At 40.4% G+C, this 16,340-nt stretch overlaps 1 protein-coding gene across 3 annotated transcripts in view; it reads left to right on the top strand.

Annotated features, from left to right (window-relative positions):
• Nucleotides 1–79: 79 nt before the first annotated feature.
• The window catches only part of LOC119724609 (DENN domain-containing protein 3-like), a 34,284-nt gene continuing 18,023 nt past the window's right edge, over nucleotides 80–16,340 (top strand). The window contains exons 1-12 of one of the 3 annotated variants that reach the window (XM_038195725.1): nucleotides 80–171; nucleotides 3,247–3,349; nucleotides 4,343–4,796; nucleotides 6,598–6,709; nucleotides 7,809–8,085; nucleotides 9,158–9,282; nucleotides 10,442–10,587; nucleotides 11,317–11,425; nucleotides 12,266–12,469; nucleotides 13,550–13,690; nucleotides 14,096–14,202; nucleotides 14,866–15,024. In XM_038195725.1, coding sequence (XP_038051653.1) covers nucleotides 4,456–4,796; nucleotides 6,598–6,709; nucleotides 7,809–8,085; nucleotides 9,158–9,282; nucleotides 10,442–10,587; nucleotides 11,317–11,425; nucleotides 12,266–12,469; nucleotides 13,550–13,690; nucleotides 14,096–14,202; nucleotides 14,866–15,024 — 1,721 coding nt within the window. In that variant the 5' untranslated portion in view covers nucleotides 80–171; nucleotides 3,247–3,349; nucleotides 4,343–4,455. Of the gene's footprint in view, nucleotides 172–3,246; nucleotides 3,350–4,335; nucleotides 4,797–6,597; nucleotides 6,710–7,808; nucleotides 8,086–9,157; nucleotides 9,283–10,441; nucleotides 10,588–11,316; nucleotides 11,426–12,265; nucleotides 12,470–13,549; nucleotides 13,691–14,095; nucleotides 14,203–14,865; nucleotides 15,025–16,340 lie in introns of all 3 variants that reach the window. The other 2 variants (XM_038195724.1, XM_038195726.1) reach the window with 2 other exon arrangements.

Here is a 16,340-nt window from a genome sequence, read left to right as displayed (position 1 = left end):
AAGTCTAGACTGCCAGCTGTTTGTTTTGGTCTGGTACCTGATATCCGCGCACGCGCGCATGGACCACCGGACATAAACATCAATACGGATACGCGTGATCTTTGCTCAGCTAGCGCAGCGCTCGTGAGCAAATACAACACGGCTGCGCTGCCGAGAAGTTCACGGGCAAAGGTGAGTAAATATTTACATCAGATAAATAGGTTATATTCTTACATTATAGGTCATATATTTTCATCTTATGAAATACAAAATAAACTGCTTTCTAGCTAGGCGGTAGGCATGGTAGGTAGGCCCAAGTTTACAGACAGACCAGACCGACAATGACCGATGTCATGTGACAATCATCACGGTCGTTACTCATGTCGATCATTTTGTTGACTTGACTTGTTGTGCAACTGCAATCGATACTTTTTGTCTGCTTCGCTAGTGCGCATACGAAAACAGTGTTTGGAAGAAATGGTGCATGTTGATGCCACTCAGTGAAGGACGGTCATTGCAAAAAGGAAAAAAAATTGTTGCAACCTGACGCCACTTCAGCGGTTGTGTATTGTTGATGTACCCTAACGTGGCGCGGCCCCTAACGTGGCGCACTTTGATTTTTCGCCTGTAGCGCCTAGCTAGAGCAAAAGTTTTAACTGAAATTTCACAGAAAGTGAAATTTCATCAAGTTATAAACACTCCCGTTCATAAATCGCGAGTTTATTTACCCGCTACAAAGTTAAAAGAAAAAATTATTTTGGCGTGATTTTCCGATTTTATTTTCAAGTGCAAAGTGAACCCTTTGAAAATGCCCCGAAAAATAAGAAAATAATTTTGTGACAAACATCTGGCTGGGTATGTAGGTAGAGATAATAATGATTTATCAGAATTTATCGAGTTTACAGAAATTCTTAATTTGGAATTTTCCGAGATTTATTTTAGTGCGCCACGTTAGGGAACACTCCGCCAAATTGTGCCCAATTTCCGGACGCCACCGTTTTTTAATTTCGGCTTAAATTTTATGAAACCGAAATTGTTCACAGAGGTTAAACAGCAAGCATTAATAAGGTAAAAGTACCAGTATTTCACTGCATGAATTTGAGGTTTATCAACAAAGAGGTTTGGCAACACTACACGAGGAAATTTGGGTAAGCTTCGAAGTGCGCCACGTTAGGGAACACGACTATACAAAGTCTGTGGAGAGTCTAGCCCCATAAATGTGGCCTATTCAGAAAGTGCTGCCTTTTTCAGATGTTCATTTTTTGTGAAATTTGATGTTGAAATTTTGATACGCAAACGTGTGCAAATGTATCTGGAAATTTCACAAAAAAAGTACATCTGAAAAAGGCAGCACTTTCTGATTAGCCTATATAGAGGGTGAGAATGCTTCTAAAGCAAAAAAAACCTACAAAGTAAGCCTAAATGTGAAAATCAAAATTTGGCAAAGTCGACACGTTTTTGTACATGTGGATGTGTGGCCTATGTTTACGGAGGCAGTCCAGTAAATAGCCCACATTTATGGGGCCATGGAGAGTCAAGAAAATGTTCTGAGTATTTCCTAACAAAATTGGAATGTTTCTCAGTCCCAAATTCATGGTCGTACTCTTAAAATTCTTATCATCATTTTTGCAGTGACTGACCTTCATTGAGATGATATAAAATTTATGAAGAAAAAGGGGCGTCTGGTTGAAACATTTTTTCCTGCAGAAATATCAACATGATCAAAAAGACATGAATCTGGACTGGGTCTGAGAAACATTTCCAGGTTCGAACTTCGAAGTGTACTTTTTCCCATTAAAAAAGAAAAGAAAACACAGTTGATCATCCCTGCCTGCATTCTTTATTTTGTCTCGCCTCAAAAGCCTTTTTTTTATGCATAAACAGATAAAACATGCATAAATTGGGTAAACTACCGGTACATAGAATATTGTCAATGATTATTTAACTTCTATGTATTTCGATTTACCAGTACCATGTCTACTTGAAGTAACGGTAGGCATGGTATTGGTAGGCCTATTATTAAACTGCTAACTCATCATGTCGAGCGAACGTGTACTGGCCTACAATGTAGTTTATATAGCGTGCCCTCCTGGCAAGCACGCCCCGAGATCGAGTCCAAACCTTGCTGTTTTTGAAACTCTATTTTTATGTCCCAAAAAGTAAGAATTGTCGTTTATTTACTTAAATCGAACTCTGGATGAAGTTTTTTAAGGGAAATGAAGTCTGAAATTACATCAGGTCTGAGTCCCATCTTGTGACTATGAACATGATCATGATGAAGTGACACATCATTGAAAATTTCCGTTAGTATCTCAATTCAAATATAATCAGATAATAGGGTTCTGCCTGTTGCCTAAAAGTAACCCTGCTATCCAGGTCATGGCAGACTTTCACAATGAATACTTCCTTCCGTGTCTCTTCCGAGGGGGAAGTGTTTTGATGAAGTCAAGATGTTCTGCCGAATGAATGGGAAATTCTAACCTACAGTGTGTCTAAAAAAAACACACCACAGAACCCTTAAAGCGCCCTCTTTTCACAGTTTTTAAAAATATACATCGCAAATTTCTTTACATATTTGGGGAGTCCATAAGCTTTTCAACAACGGAAAAAAATCTGTCCAATTGGTGAAATAGTTATTGAGTTATGGCCAATTGAAGATAAGTACCGATTGAAAAATCAGATTTATTTTGAATTGGCCATAACTCAATAAATTTCCGTTGTTGAATTTTAGCTAATTGACTATACTCTCTAAATATGTGTAGATATATTTGCGATGTATTTTTATAAAAGCTGTGAAAAAGAGAGCGCTAAGGCCAAAAAAAAAAGTCTCCGGTTTCTGGTATGGAGCTTGCCCAAAAGGGGTGCGGCGACGTGGCTTTTTTTTTTTTTTTACCTGTTTTTTTTTTTTTTTTGGCTTCAAATGTCGGCTGATGACTGCAAATGGTGCCCGACTAAACTTAGTGCAAATATATGGGAGTCCAGAGAGGCCACATAAATCTTATTCTCGATCATAAACCCTTCTAAAAACACGTTAAAATTGTGCAGCAGCATAATTCCAGTCAAACTAGTGAGTTTGGCGGTTTTGAAACATCATCTTGTATTGACAAAAAAACTTTTTCATTTTGCCGACGCGCATGGCTATGGCGACGCGCGCGCATACCAGAAACCGGAGACTTTTTTTTTGTGTCCTAAGGGGGTGTGTCCGTACAGGAAATGAAGGTCACCGACCTCAGGAAGTACTTTGTTTTTGTTCCTTATCCAATCCAGATCGGATTTCAGATTTATGTTCAGTGTATCTGTCATCAGTTTCCGGAGGGGAGGTCTTATATGTATGTATTGAATGCAGAACTTCCGTAGCCCATTATACAGGGTGAGTAAAAAACAAGCGGAACAAATATGTAGCACCAAAAATAATTATGACTGGTAAGCCAATTATTAAAGTACTTTTTAGATGAAAAAAAATCACTTCAATTGCTCAATCGGTCCAAATTATATCACCATAATTTAAATGAAATTAATCGAAAATCAGTTTCTTTCCCCCCTCCCCAAAAGCAATTTATTGTGTGTTCCACATTTTCTTTGTTTGGAACAACAAAGAAAATGAAACAGAATACGTGTTTCAACAACTGTACGTGTAGTACACAATATCTTTATTAACCAACAAGCCTGCTTCGGCTATAACAATAGGATTGATCAAATCTACAGTTTTTTTTTCAAAGACGGGCCTTTAAAATGACTTTGTTGAATGTTTTTAACTTTTAAACTGAGGTTTTATCGCTGGTGATGTAGTGAAGGCAATTGTAGTGACAATTCTTGAAATTGCATTTTTGGACGAAACAGATTTTAGGGTCATTTCATTTAAGTGGTGATATAATTTGAATGGACTGAGCAATTGAAGTAATTTTTTTTTCATCTAAAAGTAGTTTATTAAATTGACTTACCAGTCATAATTATTTTTGGTGCTACATATTATAAATAGCTTGAAAAGGTGCTTACGAATGAATTAGTCTTGTTTTCAATGTTGTGAGTGGTAGAGAATTTGTTTACTATTTCTGTAATAACTAATTGCATTTTTCACGTGTAAACAAAGTCTTGAAATGTTTTGGGGAACAAAAAAAATCACCTCAGCCGAAACAGTGTCAGTTTTTCCAGAACTGATATCAGAATAAAAAAGATTCCAATAAGTTGTGTAAATATTTGTCCATTTTTATAGGGGCTCATTAAATGTCATCAACAATTCTGACATCTTTCCACGGAACCCTTTTCCCCCTCGAAATCCATGTTTATTTTGTTTATGTGAACATAAACAATTGAACCTTAAACTGTCAATAAATCTTTTTTGTTTGTTTACGACAGTCGACAGGAGCCCATAACACAATGACTTGCAAGCACTTCTGAAGTTCTTGTTGATTCCGTGGAGGTCGAAACTCGCCCCAGATTTTTTTTTTCTGTTGCACAACTGCAAAAAGGGGTACAATGTCCAATATGGCATACTTCACAAAACTGCGTGTGCAGAGTCAGGCTTCCGATGGGGCCTTATCAGATGGGTGTGTGGCGGCCGAGCGGGGTACCGGCGAGTTTTTGCAACCACTGCACATTAGCGACGACCCGGAGCTGCTGTGGCAGACGCAGAGCTGCTCAAATCTCAACGAGGACGAGTGTCGAGACGAGTTTCGAGACGTCTTTGAGCCCTTTGGGGGCGGATTTGGCGGCTTCCAGAAAGGGGGCGGGACCAAATCGGGGACCTCGCCAGTCTCGCCGAAGGCGGGGAAAGGAGGGAAGTTGCAAGGTCCACCGCCCTACAGACTGCGACACAGGTACATGTATTGCTTGTAATTGTTCGGAGGAGTGCGTTTTTACATTGGGAATTTGAATATGATGAAAGTACATGTACAGGTGTTATGTTAAATGATAATGCCAATGTACATGTACATGTACCCGTATGAGTTTGCTGTATGACTTTTGTACATGTACATGATGTACAGGCTGACTAGATCTGTTTGTGATTTCATATACTTTACATGAATTTTGCTCAGAAACATTTTGAGTGGAAGTTAACAAACTTGCATTTTGTATCTGCCATCTTGAATAAAGGTGTTTTAAATAAATCTATTTAAATTTGATAAATTAAAGGGAATATACATCATTTGCTTTTGCTGTAATTTTCAGAAATGGATGGAATTGGGGGGTTGGAAATATAAAGCAAATATAGTTACACTGACTTTTTGGAGGTTTTGGGTTCGAAAATGCTATAAAAACCAAGAAAAACGATCATTTTCCTGTAGTCTGGTTCCCTGACTCCATATAAGAAGAAACAGAGCAGTTTACATACATTGGGGAATTGTAAGGTCAGGGAACCAGTCTAGCTGGCTCGTACCCGTTCATAGGTTTGTAATCGATTGCAAACAAGTGCAATGGTCAATTGGGGCCAGTATTTGAAAAAAAAGCCAGTTGTTTCCAACGCTGATCGGCCGATCAGCGTTGGAAATTGATACAAAAATACCACTTTTCTTGAAAATGACAGTATACCAGGTGCCATAATTTTACAGGATGCTTTAGACTGTCATTTACCAACATCCTATTAAGGTATTTCGCAAAAACTTGGTAGTTTTATTTTTCGATGTTTGCAAATGTTGTATATTCCCTTTAACAGTAGAATGTCACCATAACACTGGTAGTAGAGGGTGAGTCAAAAAGATAGTGACCTTGATTAATTTGTTTTTAAAAAGCAATCAAATTTAATACAGGAATGAAGTATGTCTTGAAAGAGCATGTTCTTCCACTCATTTAGTGCCAATTTCATTGCGCTGCTAAGCACAAAAATTTGCTTAGCACAAAAAAAGTCTGCTTTATAAAAGTAGGTTACCAGGCAAAACTCCATGTGATTTTCATGCTAAGCAAACAACAGCTGAATACTGATCACGACCAATATACATCACATGGAGTTTGGGCTGGTTACCTGCTTTTATAAGCCAGACTATTTTTGTGCTAAGCAAATTTTTGTGCTAAGCAACGCCGTGAAATTGGGCCCTGGTAAAAGAAAAACCAAAATAGGCCTACTGAAATTGATCCATGCTATCTGAAGTTACATTCAGTATTTAACATGCATACATACATGTATGTATGCATGTTAAATACTTAAAGAACCTAGCTGTCCATGGAATGCCATTGGAAGCTATTGAGCTGAGTGAGAATTACAGATTACACGTAGAACGGTAAATGATCAGTGGCGGACAGCTGAATTTTGTGATCTGTTTATTAAAATTGTCATAACTTGGGAATAGAGTTTTCACAGTTACTAGTCGATAACATATACTTTATCACTATGTTATTTTTATGAACTAGAGTGAGCCACATATTTTTTTAAAGTATTGTTTATGATCCTTTCACTTTCTTTTTGACTCATGTAAATAACTTGATGTTTCAGGTGACTCGAGAACAACTTCTAACAACAAATCCTTTTTCCTCAAAGCCTGTGTCAAAATCCCTCGGCTACCGCTTTCAATAACACATGTATACACCTATGGAAGCCATTGCAGCCACTTCTCATAGACACATGTTGAGCTAGCCGCAGCCATTTCATTTGGACGCCATATTTTAAACCTCCTTTCTTAACAGAATGAGCGTGACAGACACTCCCCTAGCCAAGCTGCCCAACTGCCTTTTGGAGGTGTGTGTCTTAGTGGGTCTGGACCCGGAGACTGGAGTTCATTTTGGCAGAAATGCACAGGTAAATATAGCCTGAAAGTACGCCATTTTGTCTTTGAACTTCCAGGCCCCTCCGTGACCCTTCTATGGGCATTTTACACGAGGTTTCCCTTTTTCTTGCTATAATTTTTGACAGAGTGATTTCCAACCGTAATCACTCCAAGAACCATTCAAGTTGGAATTTTATCTTGGCATTCCACAAGAAAAAAATGATGAGAAATCAGTTGGAAATGGGTAAAAACGAATTTGACTTACGACCTTTCACATCTTGATTTTTGTACCCACAGTAGGTCTTCTTGTTCGATCATGTTTGTTTTCACGTTTGTTTTCACGTTTGTCGCATACTTGCGTGAGAACGAATATGATAAAGACGCGAAGATTTATCTACCTACATCCGATGGATTCTGGATTTAATTGGGCTTGCTTGAATACATTTCTTATCAACGGCCATGTTTGATTTGTTTGTAAATGAGAATTAATCCTTGAACTTTATTCCAAAGAATTGTGTGCCCCAAAATACATTTTAGTCTCCTATTTAAGTTAAAGTTTTTACCCAATGACCAGTTAGGTAAAAACAGTAAGCGGTGAGACTTTGAATAGTTAAATACAACATTATCTCTATGAAAACGGTCACAAATCCATTTCAGAACCTGACTGTATAATAAACCCCTTTTGGGCTACAGAGTTAAATAATTGCTGTGGTATGTGTGGAATGTAACAGTGGATATAAAAAAAAGTTACAGAAAATTTGTTGTTTTGAAAGACGAACATGTACAATTAAAGTTCAAAAATTATGGTCAACACCATGTTTAATATGTTTTCTATGCCTTAACTTTTGTGCCAAAAAGTTCCATTTTGGGTTTGATAGCGTGAAAAATTGGAGAATCCAGATAAGGTTACATGTGCCTGCCCCGTTTGCAGGCATGGAACTTTTCCTCGGATCAGCTGATTTCCTTGTTTTTCACTTCTCACTTAAGCCATTGTCTTATAAAGATTGGAGTTTCCTAGTTTGTTTTATACTTCCAAGTTGCATGCATTAAGAAAAGTTGCCATTTACATGTATTTATTGTATTCATCCCGACGTAAAACTCTTCCACGGTAACTGTTACTATGCCAACCAGGTCTCGGAGAAGGCCACCTCCAGCCTCTTCAGTCTTCCCCTGGACCCCCAGATTCTGGCCGTCATCAACAACCAGCTCGCCTACTTCCCAAACTCCAAGATTCCGACCGATTCGTACTACCCCCCGGTGCTGGTCAAGGTCGCGTCGAAGAGCTCGCGCAAGAACCAGCCCCCGCTGAAACGCGGGGCCTCGCGGAGGTTGTCGGTCAAGCCGCGGCCCGCCACGTTCCCGCATAACCAGGAGATGATCGCATCCTTGCCAACGCTTTGCTTTCCTAGTAAGATTATTAATTCAAATTAGGTTTTTTCCCTTCACCGACGTTTAAACACTGTATACTCATTGTGTTACCTCCCAAGTGAAAGTTGGAAAAAATTTGATTTATATCACCCCGACGCAAAAATGCCATCTTATAATAGTTTATGCGCTACCCACTGCTATGTACATCAGATTCGAACCGGCCAACCAATCCCGTTAGCTCGGAGGTCGAGTGGTAAGACATCTGCACTAGAAAGCAGGAGGTCGTGGGGTCGAGTCCCACCCGAGTGATTTTTTCCAACTTTCACTCGGGAGGTAACACACTGAGTATACAGTGTTTAAACGTCGGTGAAGGGCAAAACCTAATTTGATTTATATCACCCCAACGCAAAATTCCATCTTATAATAAGATTATTGATTGCCAAACAATGGCGGGTGGTAGCACGAAAACCATTTGTCCTATGGCGCAAAACTTACAATTTCATCTGTTTCAGCCTAAGTTACCCTACATTCTAAATATGAGCAAATTTGAAGGGAGTGGGGTTTAACCACTTGGGTGATTTGACACAGAATGACCCTGAATCAAATACAATGAAAGAAAGATTTGAACATGTTGAATAATTTTAACTGGATGGTATGCACCTCACATGTATCTACCTAACCTGATTGTATCACTTTGTCTCTCCTAATTATCATCATAATTTCACCTTGCAAACCTTTATGGTATTCGTTTACTTAGTTTCATTTAATTATTTAGTCAATTCTTTCAAATTTTAACTGGGTAGCCCATTCAGTGGAATCCAGTGGTCTCCCATGGGGCCCAGTAAAGAGAAGACAATGTGAAGAAATGACAGTTGTAGATGTGGGAGGAACACCCCAGAATAGAATATTCGGGGAAAACCAACGGAATCAGGCTGGGACTGAAAACCAGTCCATGTGTTAGCCCAGGCAGGAATCGAACCCGGTTCACAGTGGTTGAAGGCGAGGAAAGTACTGCTACGCCAACCTGACTCGCCAGATTTTGATGTATTTATTGTGGACACAGTGTGCTTTCATTTGTTATTTCATCATTTTGATTTTTATTTTGGTTTCAGGTGAAGCCTATTTACTTCCAAACAAACCCCAGGAGTCCTTTCAGTATCTAGTCCTGACCAGTATTTGCGGCAGCCGTTCCTACGCCACTTGCCTCACCTTCCACCGGCAATACTACCTCGTCATGGTAAATTTGACCTATTACAAAATCTTGTGACCAAGTCATCATTTTGTTGCTCTACTAATACTATAAATCGTCCAAATGTACAGCATGACCCCTGTTCCTCAGGCCATGAGACCAGTTTTCTTGCAGCAGCTCAAGATCAGTGCAATCTGGTCTCTACCCACACAGGTACCCGTTTATACTCCTGGGTGGAGAGAGGCAAATGTGGTAAAGTGTCTTGCCCAAGAACACAAACACCATGATTTCTTAAGATTCAAACACTCTTACAATCACGGGTGATTCGGACACCCTTGGGGAGACATCAAAATGTCTCCCTAATGACCGATGTCTCCCACCTTTCGAAGAAATTACGATAACATATCTCCTTAATGGTACATTTAGTGGAATAATAATAACGGGTTCTTATATAGTGCTGTTAAATAAGATCAAAGCCCTTTACATCATTATTACCCCTGATCATTGGTCCAATTAAGCATTCCAAATACAATCTCAGCTCCCTGGGGAGTATACAACTCGATGCAGCCCGTTAGGCGCAAGGAAGCTAAATCAATCACAAGAACCATCTCTGCCCTCACAGGTACCCATTTACTCCTGGGTGGAGAGAAGCAATGAGTGACAAAGTACCTTGCCCAAGGGCACACGCACCATGACCCCAGGCTGGACTCGAACCCACGACCTGCAGCTTTACCCGCAGACCACGAATCCAATGCCCTTAACCACGAGGCCACAGCACAACGCTACTTAAGGCCCAAAAAAAGCTCCAGTTTCTGGTATGCGCGCGCGTCGCCGTAGCCATGCGCGTCGGCAAAATGAAAAAGGTTTTTTTTCAATGAAAGATGATGTCTCAAAACCGCCAAAGTCACTGGTTTGACTGGAATCCTGCTGCTGCACAATTTTAACGTGTTTTTGGATGGGGTTATGATCGAGAATAAGCTTTATGTGGCCTCTCTGGACTCCCATATATTTGCACTAAGTTTAGTGGGGCACCATTTGCAGTCATCAGCCGACATTTGAGGCAAAAAAAATCATGTAAAAAAAAAAAAAAAGCCGCGTCGCCACACCACTTTTTGGGCAAGCTCCATACCAGAAACCGGAGACTTTTTTTTTTGGCCTAAGTTAATATCAGCAAAAAAATTGGTAATTTTTTTCTTCTTTTCTGAAGGCGAAAGACGGCAAGTTTGAGTTGCATCCCAATATGCCCGTCATGGAGGACAAGAAGAAAGCAGCAGTCACGTGTTATGTGCCGTCCTGCATATGTGCCATCTCCTCCCAGCCGTATTTCCTAGTCATGAAACAGTGCCTGTCAACGTGAGTCTAGTTGCCCATAGTTTTTTGAACAAATGCTGTATTGACGAGATGTCCTGGGTACAAACAATAGAAATATCATTGTTAAACTAATTCAATCAAAACTTTAAAGTTAGAGTAAATCATTTGTGATGCGATCAAGCTAAATGAGTCGTTTGTCGGGAATTTTTTTTGGAGATACAGGCCAAAATAAGATCACTTCATCACATCACATCATGACGTCTCTTGGTGTTCCGAATTCCATAATTTTGAACTAAAGATGGTATCAGCATGTGGTTTTCACAGAAGTAATGCTGAGATTGTGCTCTTTTCAAATCTGTAAAAAAAAAAAAAATTGACCAGGGTTGACAAACGCCTTATGTACCTTGATCGCATCACATTTGTCATTTGTGCATTTTTGTTTGTTTGAAGCAACAAAAGTGCTGAAAATCTAAAGAAGGGTGCTTAAGAACCAACCGGATGAAGTTTTAGCTCTGTGAATGCTCTATATTCTGAGAAAACAATATTCTAGGATCGCGGTTTCAATACAAAAGTGTTTTGAATTGCGCCCGAAATCAGCGTCCGGGACATGTTCTCATTCAGCCGGTTGCGGCTACGCACTGAACGGATGAATTATAGCAACCTCGCGATCGTGTGGGTCATGTCAACGCTTGAGCGCACCCATTCACGGCTTCCCCGAATTAAAAACGAACTACTACTCACTCAAAAGACTCTTTGTCTTTTGCCTCACAGCCTCATACCAAGTCTGAAGGACGACTACGACAACATGCTGCAGAGCCTCAAGTTTTTCACCATACAGATGACGATGGTGCCTACGCCACCCGCTGGCTCACTAGCTGTGGTAACTCAACTATATGATATAAATCAATTGGTGCTTCACTTACTGTTTGCCACCATCATTGGGGATATTGGCAAAAAAGACACACACAATGAATATAATAATGCTGTCCGTACTGAATTTTTTTTTTTTTCCAACATCCGCAAAAATTTCATATATATAACTGGAAATTTTTCACTTCAAGTCACAATTAATTTTTGGAGGATTTTAAACTTGCTGCAGTGGAACGTTGCTACATCAAACTTTGTGGGATCCACAAAAATTGTTCGTAATAGCAGTCCTTCGGTATATGATTTTCACATATTAGTGTCACCCTCTTTTGACCATTGTTATAGTGAAGTTGCATTTAAAAACCACGCGCAGAGAGTAGCCAATCTTTTCAATTCGGGCGATTCACAATGCAGTGCGCCACCTAGAGTTTACCATAGAGGGTCAACTTTTTAAGTTTACGGTCAACAAAACATGGCCCATTTGAATGAGTGTCAAAAGATAATTTGAGCTAATTTGTTATAGATTTGGGCATAGCATTTTATCAAAAATCACCGTATTGATAAAAAGAAAAGAAAAGGGCAAACGTATACTCGAATCATACGCTTACGAAACTATTGACCGGATAAACGAACAATTTCAAATGTCGTGCTGCGAATTTGTCGACCATCGCCCACAATGCACTGTGAAAAATGAACTCTCTGTGGCAAACTCTTGGTGGCGCACTGCATCGTGAATCGCCCGAATTCCGTAAGCAGAACCTCACCATGTACGCCCAGGCCTACAATAGTTGGCAGAATTTCTCCGTATTGATTTGCTTATATTTGTCTTTTTTCCTGTTTCGTTTACTCTCAGTCGTTCTACATGAGAGACAGCTTCAGGCCCATCTTGGTCCACCCGCCGGACAACCCGGAGAAGCAAGTCGTGGACGTCCCCCTCAACCTACCCTTCCTGTGTTTCACCACGGAGGACGTGCTCACCATCGTGACCTGTATCCTCACCCAGCAGAGACTAGTCTTTGTGTCGCAGGACTACGCCCTGCTCACGCCCATAGTAGAGGTAAAATTATAGTAAAGTTTGTCGGGGAAAAAATGTTGCAACCTGACGCCACTTCTGCGATTGTGTACAAGGTCTACGGAGAGTCAAGAAAATTGTCTAACTATTTCCTAACAAAATATTGGTCAGTCCCAGATTCATGTCTTGTCATTTTTACAATAAATGACCTTCATTGAGATGATATATGAAGAAAAAAGTGGCGTCAGGTTGCAACATTTTTTCCTTTGTCGGAACCAATGTGTCTCATCAGGCCGGCGTTTATCTCCAGATTCTGTGGCATGAAACAAGAATGTTTCTTTTCCCTGGATTTGAAGTCAAGCCGGCACAGGTTACTCCCCAGCTAATGCTGGGACCCATTTGTACTCCTGGGTGGTGAGAGGCAAAGTGGGGTAAAGTAGCTTGCCTGGGGACACAAGATATAAACAGTTGCAGCATTGGAACCTCTGATCATGAGTCTCAACTCCTGGCCACTAGGTTCATAAAAGCGACTTGCCTAATATACATATGAACAGTGGCAGGATTCGAACCCCTGATCTTCTGATCATGAGTCTCAACTCCTAACCACCCGGACACAATCCCCATAATTCATAACATGTGAATTGCCTGAGGACACTACATATGAACAGTGGTAGGATTGGAACCCCTGACTTTCTGATCATGAGCCACAACCCCTAACCACTCGCCCACAATCCCCTTAGTTCATGTGATGTGACTTGCCTAAGGACACTACATATGAACAGTGGCAGGATTCGAACCCCTGACCTTGTGATCATGAGCCACAACCCCTAACCACTGTGCCACATTCTCCCCAGCAGTAGAAGTACATAGAATGTACCATTTGGTTCCTATCCACTCCTTTCACAAGTACCCCCTCACACACAAGGAACGGTGCGCGTCAACCAGCTAAATGTCCCGCCCATGGGACGTCGTTGCTAGGTAAAAGGGCGCCCCCTTTTGTTGGCGCACAGAGCCCATACAGAAGTAGTTCTCGGAAGAACGTTCCTAGCAAAAATGCCACGGAGATTGACAGTTAACCAAGCCAAACCAATGTGTTTTTGTATTGTCTTCTATTTGTTTGTGCAGTGTTTCTTGCTGTTCATCTTGCCATTCAAGTGGCCGTTCGTCTACGTTCCTGTCGTCTCCTCGAGTCTGCTTGACCTCCTAGAGGCTCCTGGTTGTTTCATCATGGGCTGCAACTCCACTCACCGACAAAGAATATCTGAGGTAAGGATGGTATATTACTAAAGTAGTTTGTAGTCAATAATCGCAAGTCCAACATAAGTCCGTCACAAGTCCATCGTATGTCCATCAAAAGTCACTCACAAGTCCATAACAAGTCAATCACAAGTCCATCATATTCCATTTTATGTCAAAATCACAAGTCAATCATAAGACCATTATCTCAAGACTTGAAGCTATGCACGGTGGAGATCAATAAGGTGAAATTTGCGGTGACCCCATGGAAAATAACTCTTTTGTAATGAGTGATTCTGAAAAGAGGGTTTCCTCATTGTTTCGACCAGTATGCTCTGATCGTCTTCGGTAGACCAGAATTACTGATAGAGTGCCCTATGTCATCTGTGCATGACAGACTTGTAAGAATTTAGTATTATTTATTTTTCCCCATAGGTTGAAGGTCTTGTGATCATAGACATTGACAGGGGACATGTAGAGAAGTGTAAATCCATCAATGTACCGCCCATCCCTGAATCCGGCGTGGCAACCTTCAAAAGACTGTAAGTTTTTCTTGAACGGCAATTGTTTATGAGCCTAGCCAGGACCTGAGTGTCCTTGGGCAAGGTACTTTGCTCAAATTTTTGTCTTTCCGACCAGTGCGTTGTACACAGAGTGCATGTGCATATTTAAAATGTGGCCATATGTAGGGTGAGTCCAAAAAAAGAGAAAGGAAACCCAAATGTCAGGACCGTTTTTATAATGAAGTTCTGCATGCAACACTTTCAATATCTAGGATATGAAAGCCAAATTTATAAGCTTTCTTTTATTTAAGTACAAGAATCATTCAAATCACTCATGTACTTTTCAAGTTGCGGATTTTTACAAACAAGCACTGTTTTAAACCCTGTACTACCCACAATGCATTAAGTTTCCTTCACAGTTCCTTTGTATGGGGTATAAGTCAGCAAAACACCAACTGCAAAGTTAATTGTAGCAGGATCTGTATATTGTGTCACACATTTTCACGTAAGGAATGATTGATAAGCTTGCTTAGCGGGGTAATAGTGCAGCAACTTGATCACCACAACTGAAATATTTTTACATTTCATAAGTCATCGTTTCTTTTAATATTAATTTTTTAAGAGTTTCTGTTTCGAAAAATTGGTTTCCAGTTTGATGTCAATGTTGCCAGTTTGTAATTTGAACTGTCTTTCTTATTTTAGGTACACTTTGGCGAATTCCAAGCAGTACGAGATTGCGTCGCTCTCACGTCCTGCTGCGTCGACGCTAGAAAAAGACTTCACCTTCCGAGAGCGACTGCGCAGGCAGTACCAGCAGGACATTCAGCGCTGCTTCACTGAGATGTACACCGTGCTCTTTGGGTTAGTCAGTTTATATCACTACCTTCAGGGTGTCTTTTTATCATATCGCCTTTTTAGTTTATTTTAACCCTAACTCCCTAGGCCTTTTTGCTAGGATGTAGCCTCAGTCCTGCAAAATCCTCCAATTGGCCTCATGGAAAAATAGCATGTAGCCTCAATCCTACAAATTCCTCTGTTATTTCTTCAATATGGTCCATGGAGGGGTGACCACTGCCTGAATCCTGCAAAATCCTCCGGCTATGACTGTCAATAGGCTGAGGCAGAGGCAGTGACATCCTGGAGTAGTGCGGAGGATGTCAAGAATAATCAAGGACTAAATTTATGCACGGCTGAGCATAAACAACACAAGGTCCGGCCTAAGACCTTGACACAGTGCGTACTCCGAAGTCAGCAACGCACTTTGGCCATGTAACCTCAATCCTGCAAATTCCTCCAATTTGCAAAAAGGATTTTGGAGGATTCAGGGCGGTTAGGGTTAATTTCTACTTTATTTCACATTTATAAGGTAATGAACTCTGTGGCTAGTAAGCGATTGAAAAGTTAGCACGTCTGCAATCATGTGCTAAAGCATCCATTCTTAAAACGACCTTTTCCCAGTAAATTCATTATTTGGTCCCAGTTAATCTCTGTTTCATTCATTTTCTTCAAATTAGGTTTTTGCCCTTCACCGACGTTTAAACACTGTATACTCAGTGTGTTACCTCCTCAGTGTGTCGCCTTCTGAGTTTATTATATTTTCCACTTTATTTCACATTAATAAGGTAATGATCTCTGTCGCCAGTAAGTGATTGAAAAGTTAGCACATCTGCAATCATGTGCTAAAGCATCCATCCTTAAAATGACCTTTTCCCAGTAAATTCATTATTCGGTCCCAGTTAATCTCTGTTTCATTCATTTTCTTCAAATTAGGTTTTTGCCCTTCACCGACGTTTAAACACTGTATACTCAGTGTGTTACCTCCCTTCATTTCTTCTCCTTCTTTTTTAAGTGTACATCATATTTTTGATAGCTGAAATATACATATCTAGGTGTATCAATATTTTCTTTAAAATACCAACCCCCGAATCCAACTATTTCTGAAAATTCCAGCGAAAGCAAGTGTTGTATATTACCTTTGATAAGCATTGAGTTATCTGCTATGGGCTCCGTGTACAAGTACTCCTTCAATGGTCAGAAAAGGAGAGTTTTCGGGAGACCTAGACTTGTTCCCGGTCCATCCACTGGGTATTTCGAATGATCCAAAGTTATTGGGGGCGAGGATTAGTCGGGGAGACCATCGCCCGTTAAATTTGTGATGCGATCAAGCTAAATGAGTC

The sequence above is a fragment of the Patiria miniata genome, unplaced genomic scaffold (genome assembly GCF_015706575.1).
Source record: "Patiria miniata isolate m_02_andy unplaced genomic scaffold, ASM1570657v1 HiC_scaffold_18, whole genome shotgun sequence".
Taxonomy (NCBI): Eukaryota; Metazoa; Echinodermata; class Asteroidea; order Valvatida; family Asterinidae; genus Patiria; species Patiria miniata.
Note: the sequence above shows the minus strand (reverse complement) of the source record. Positions and strands in the feature narration are given on the sequence as shown.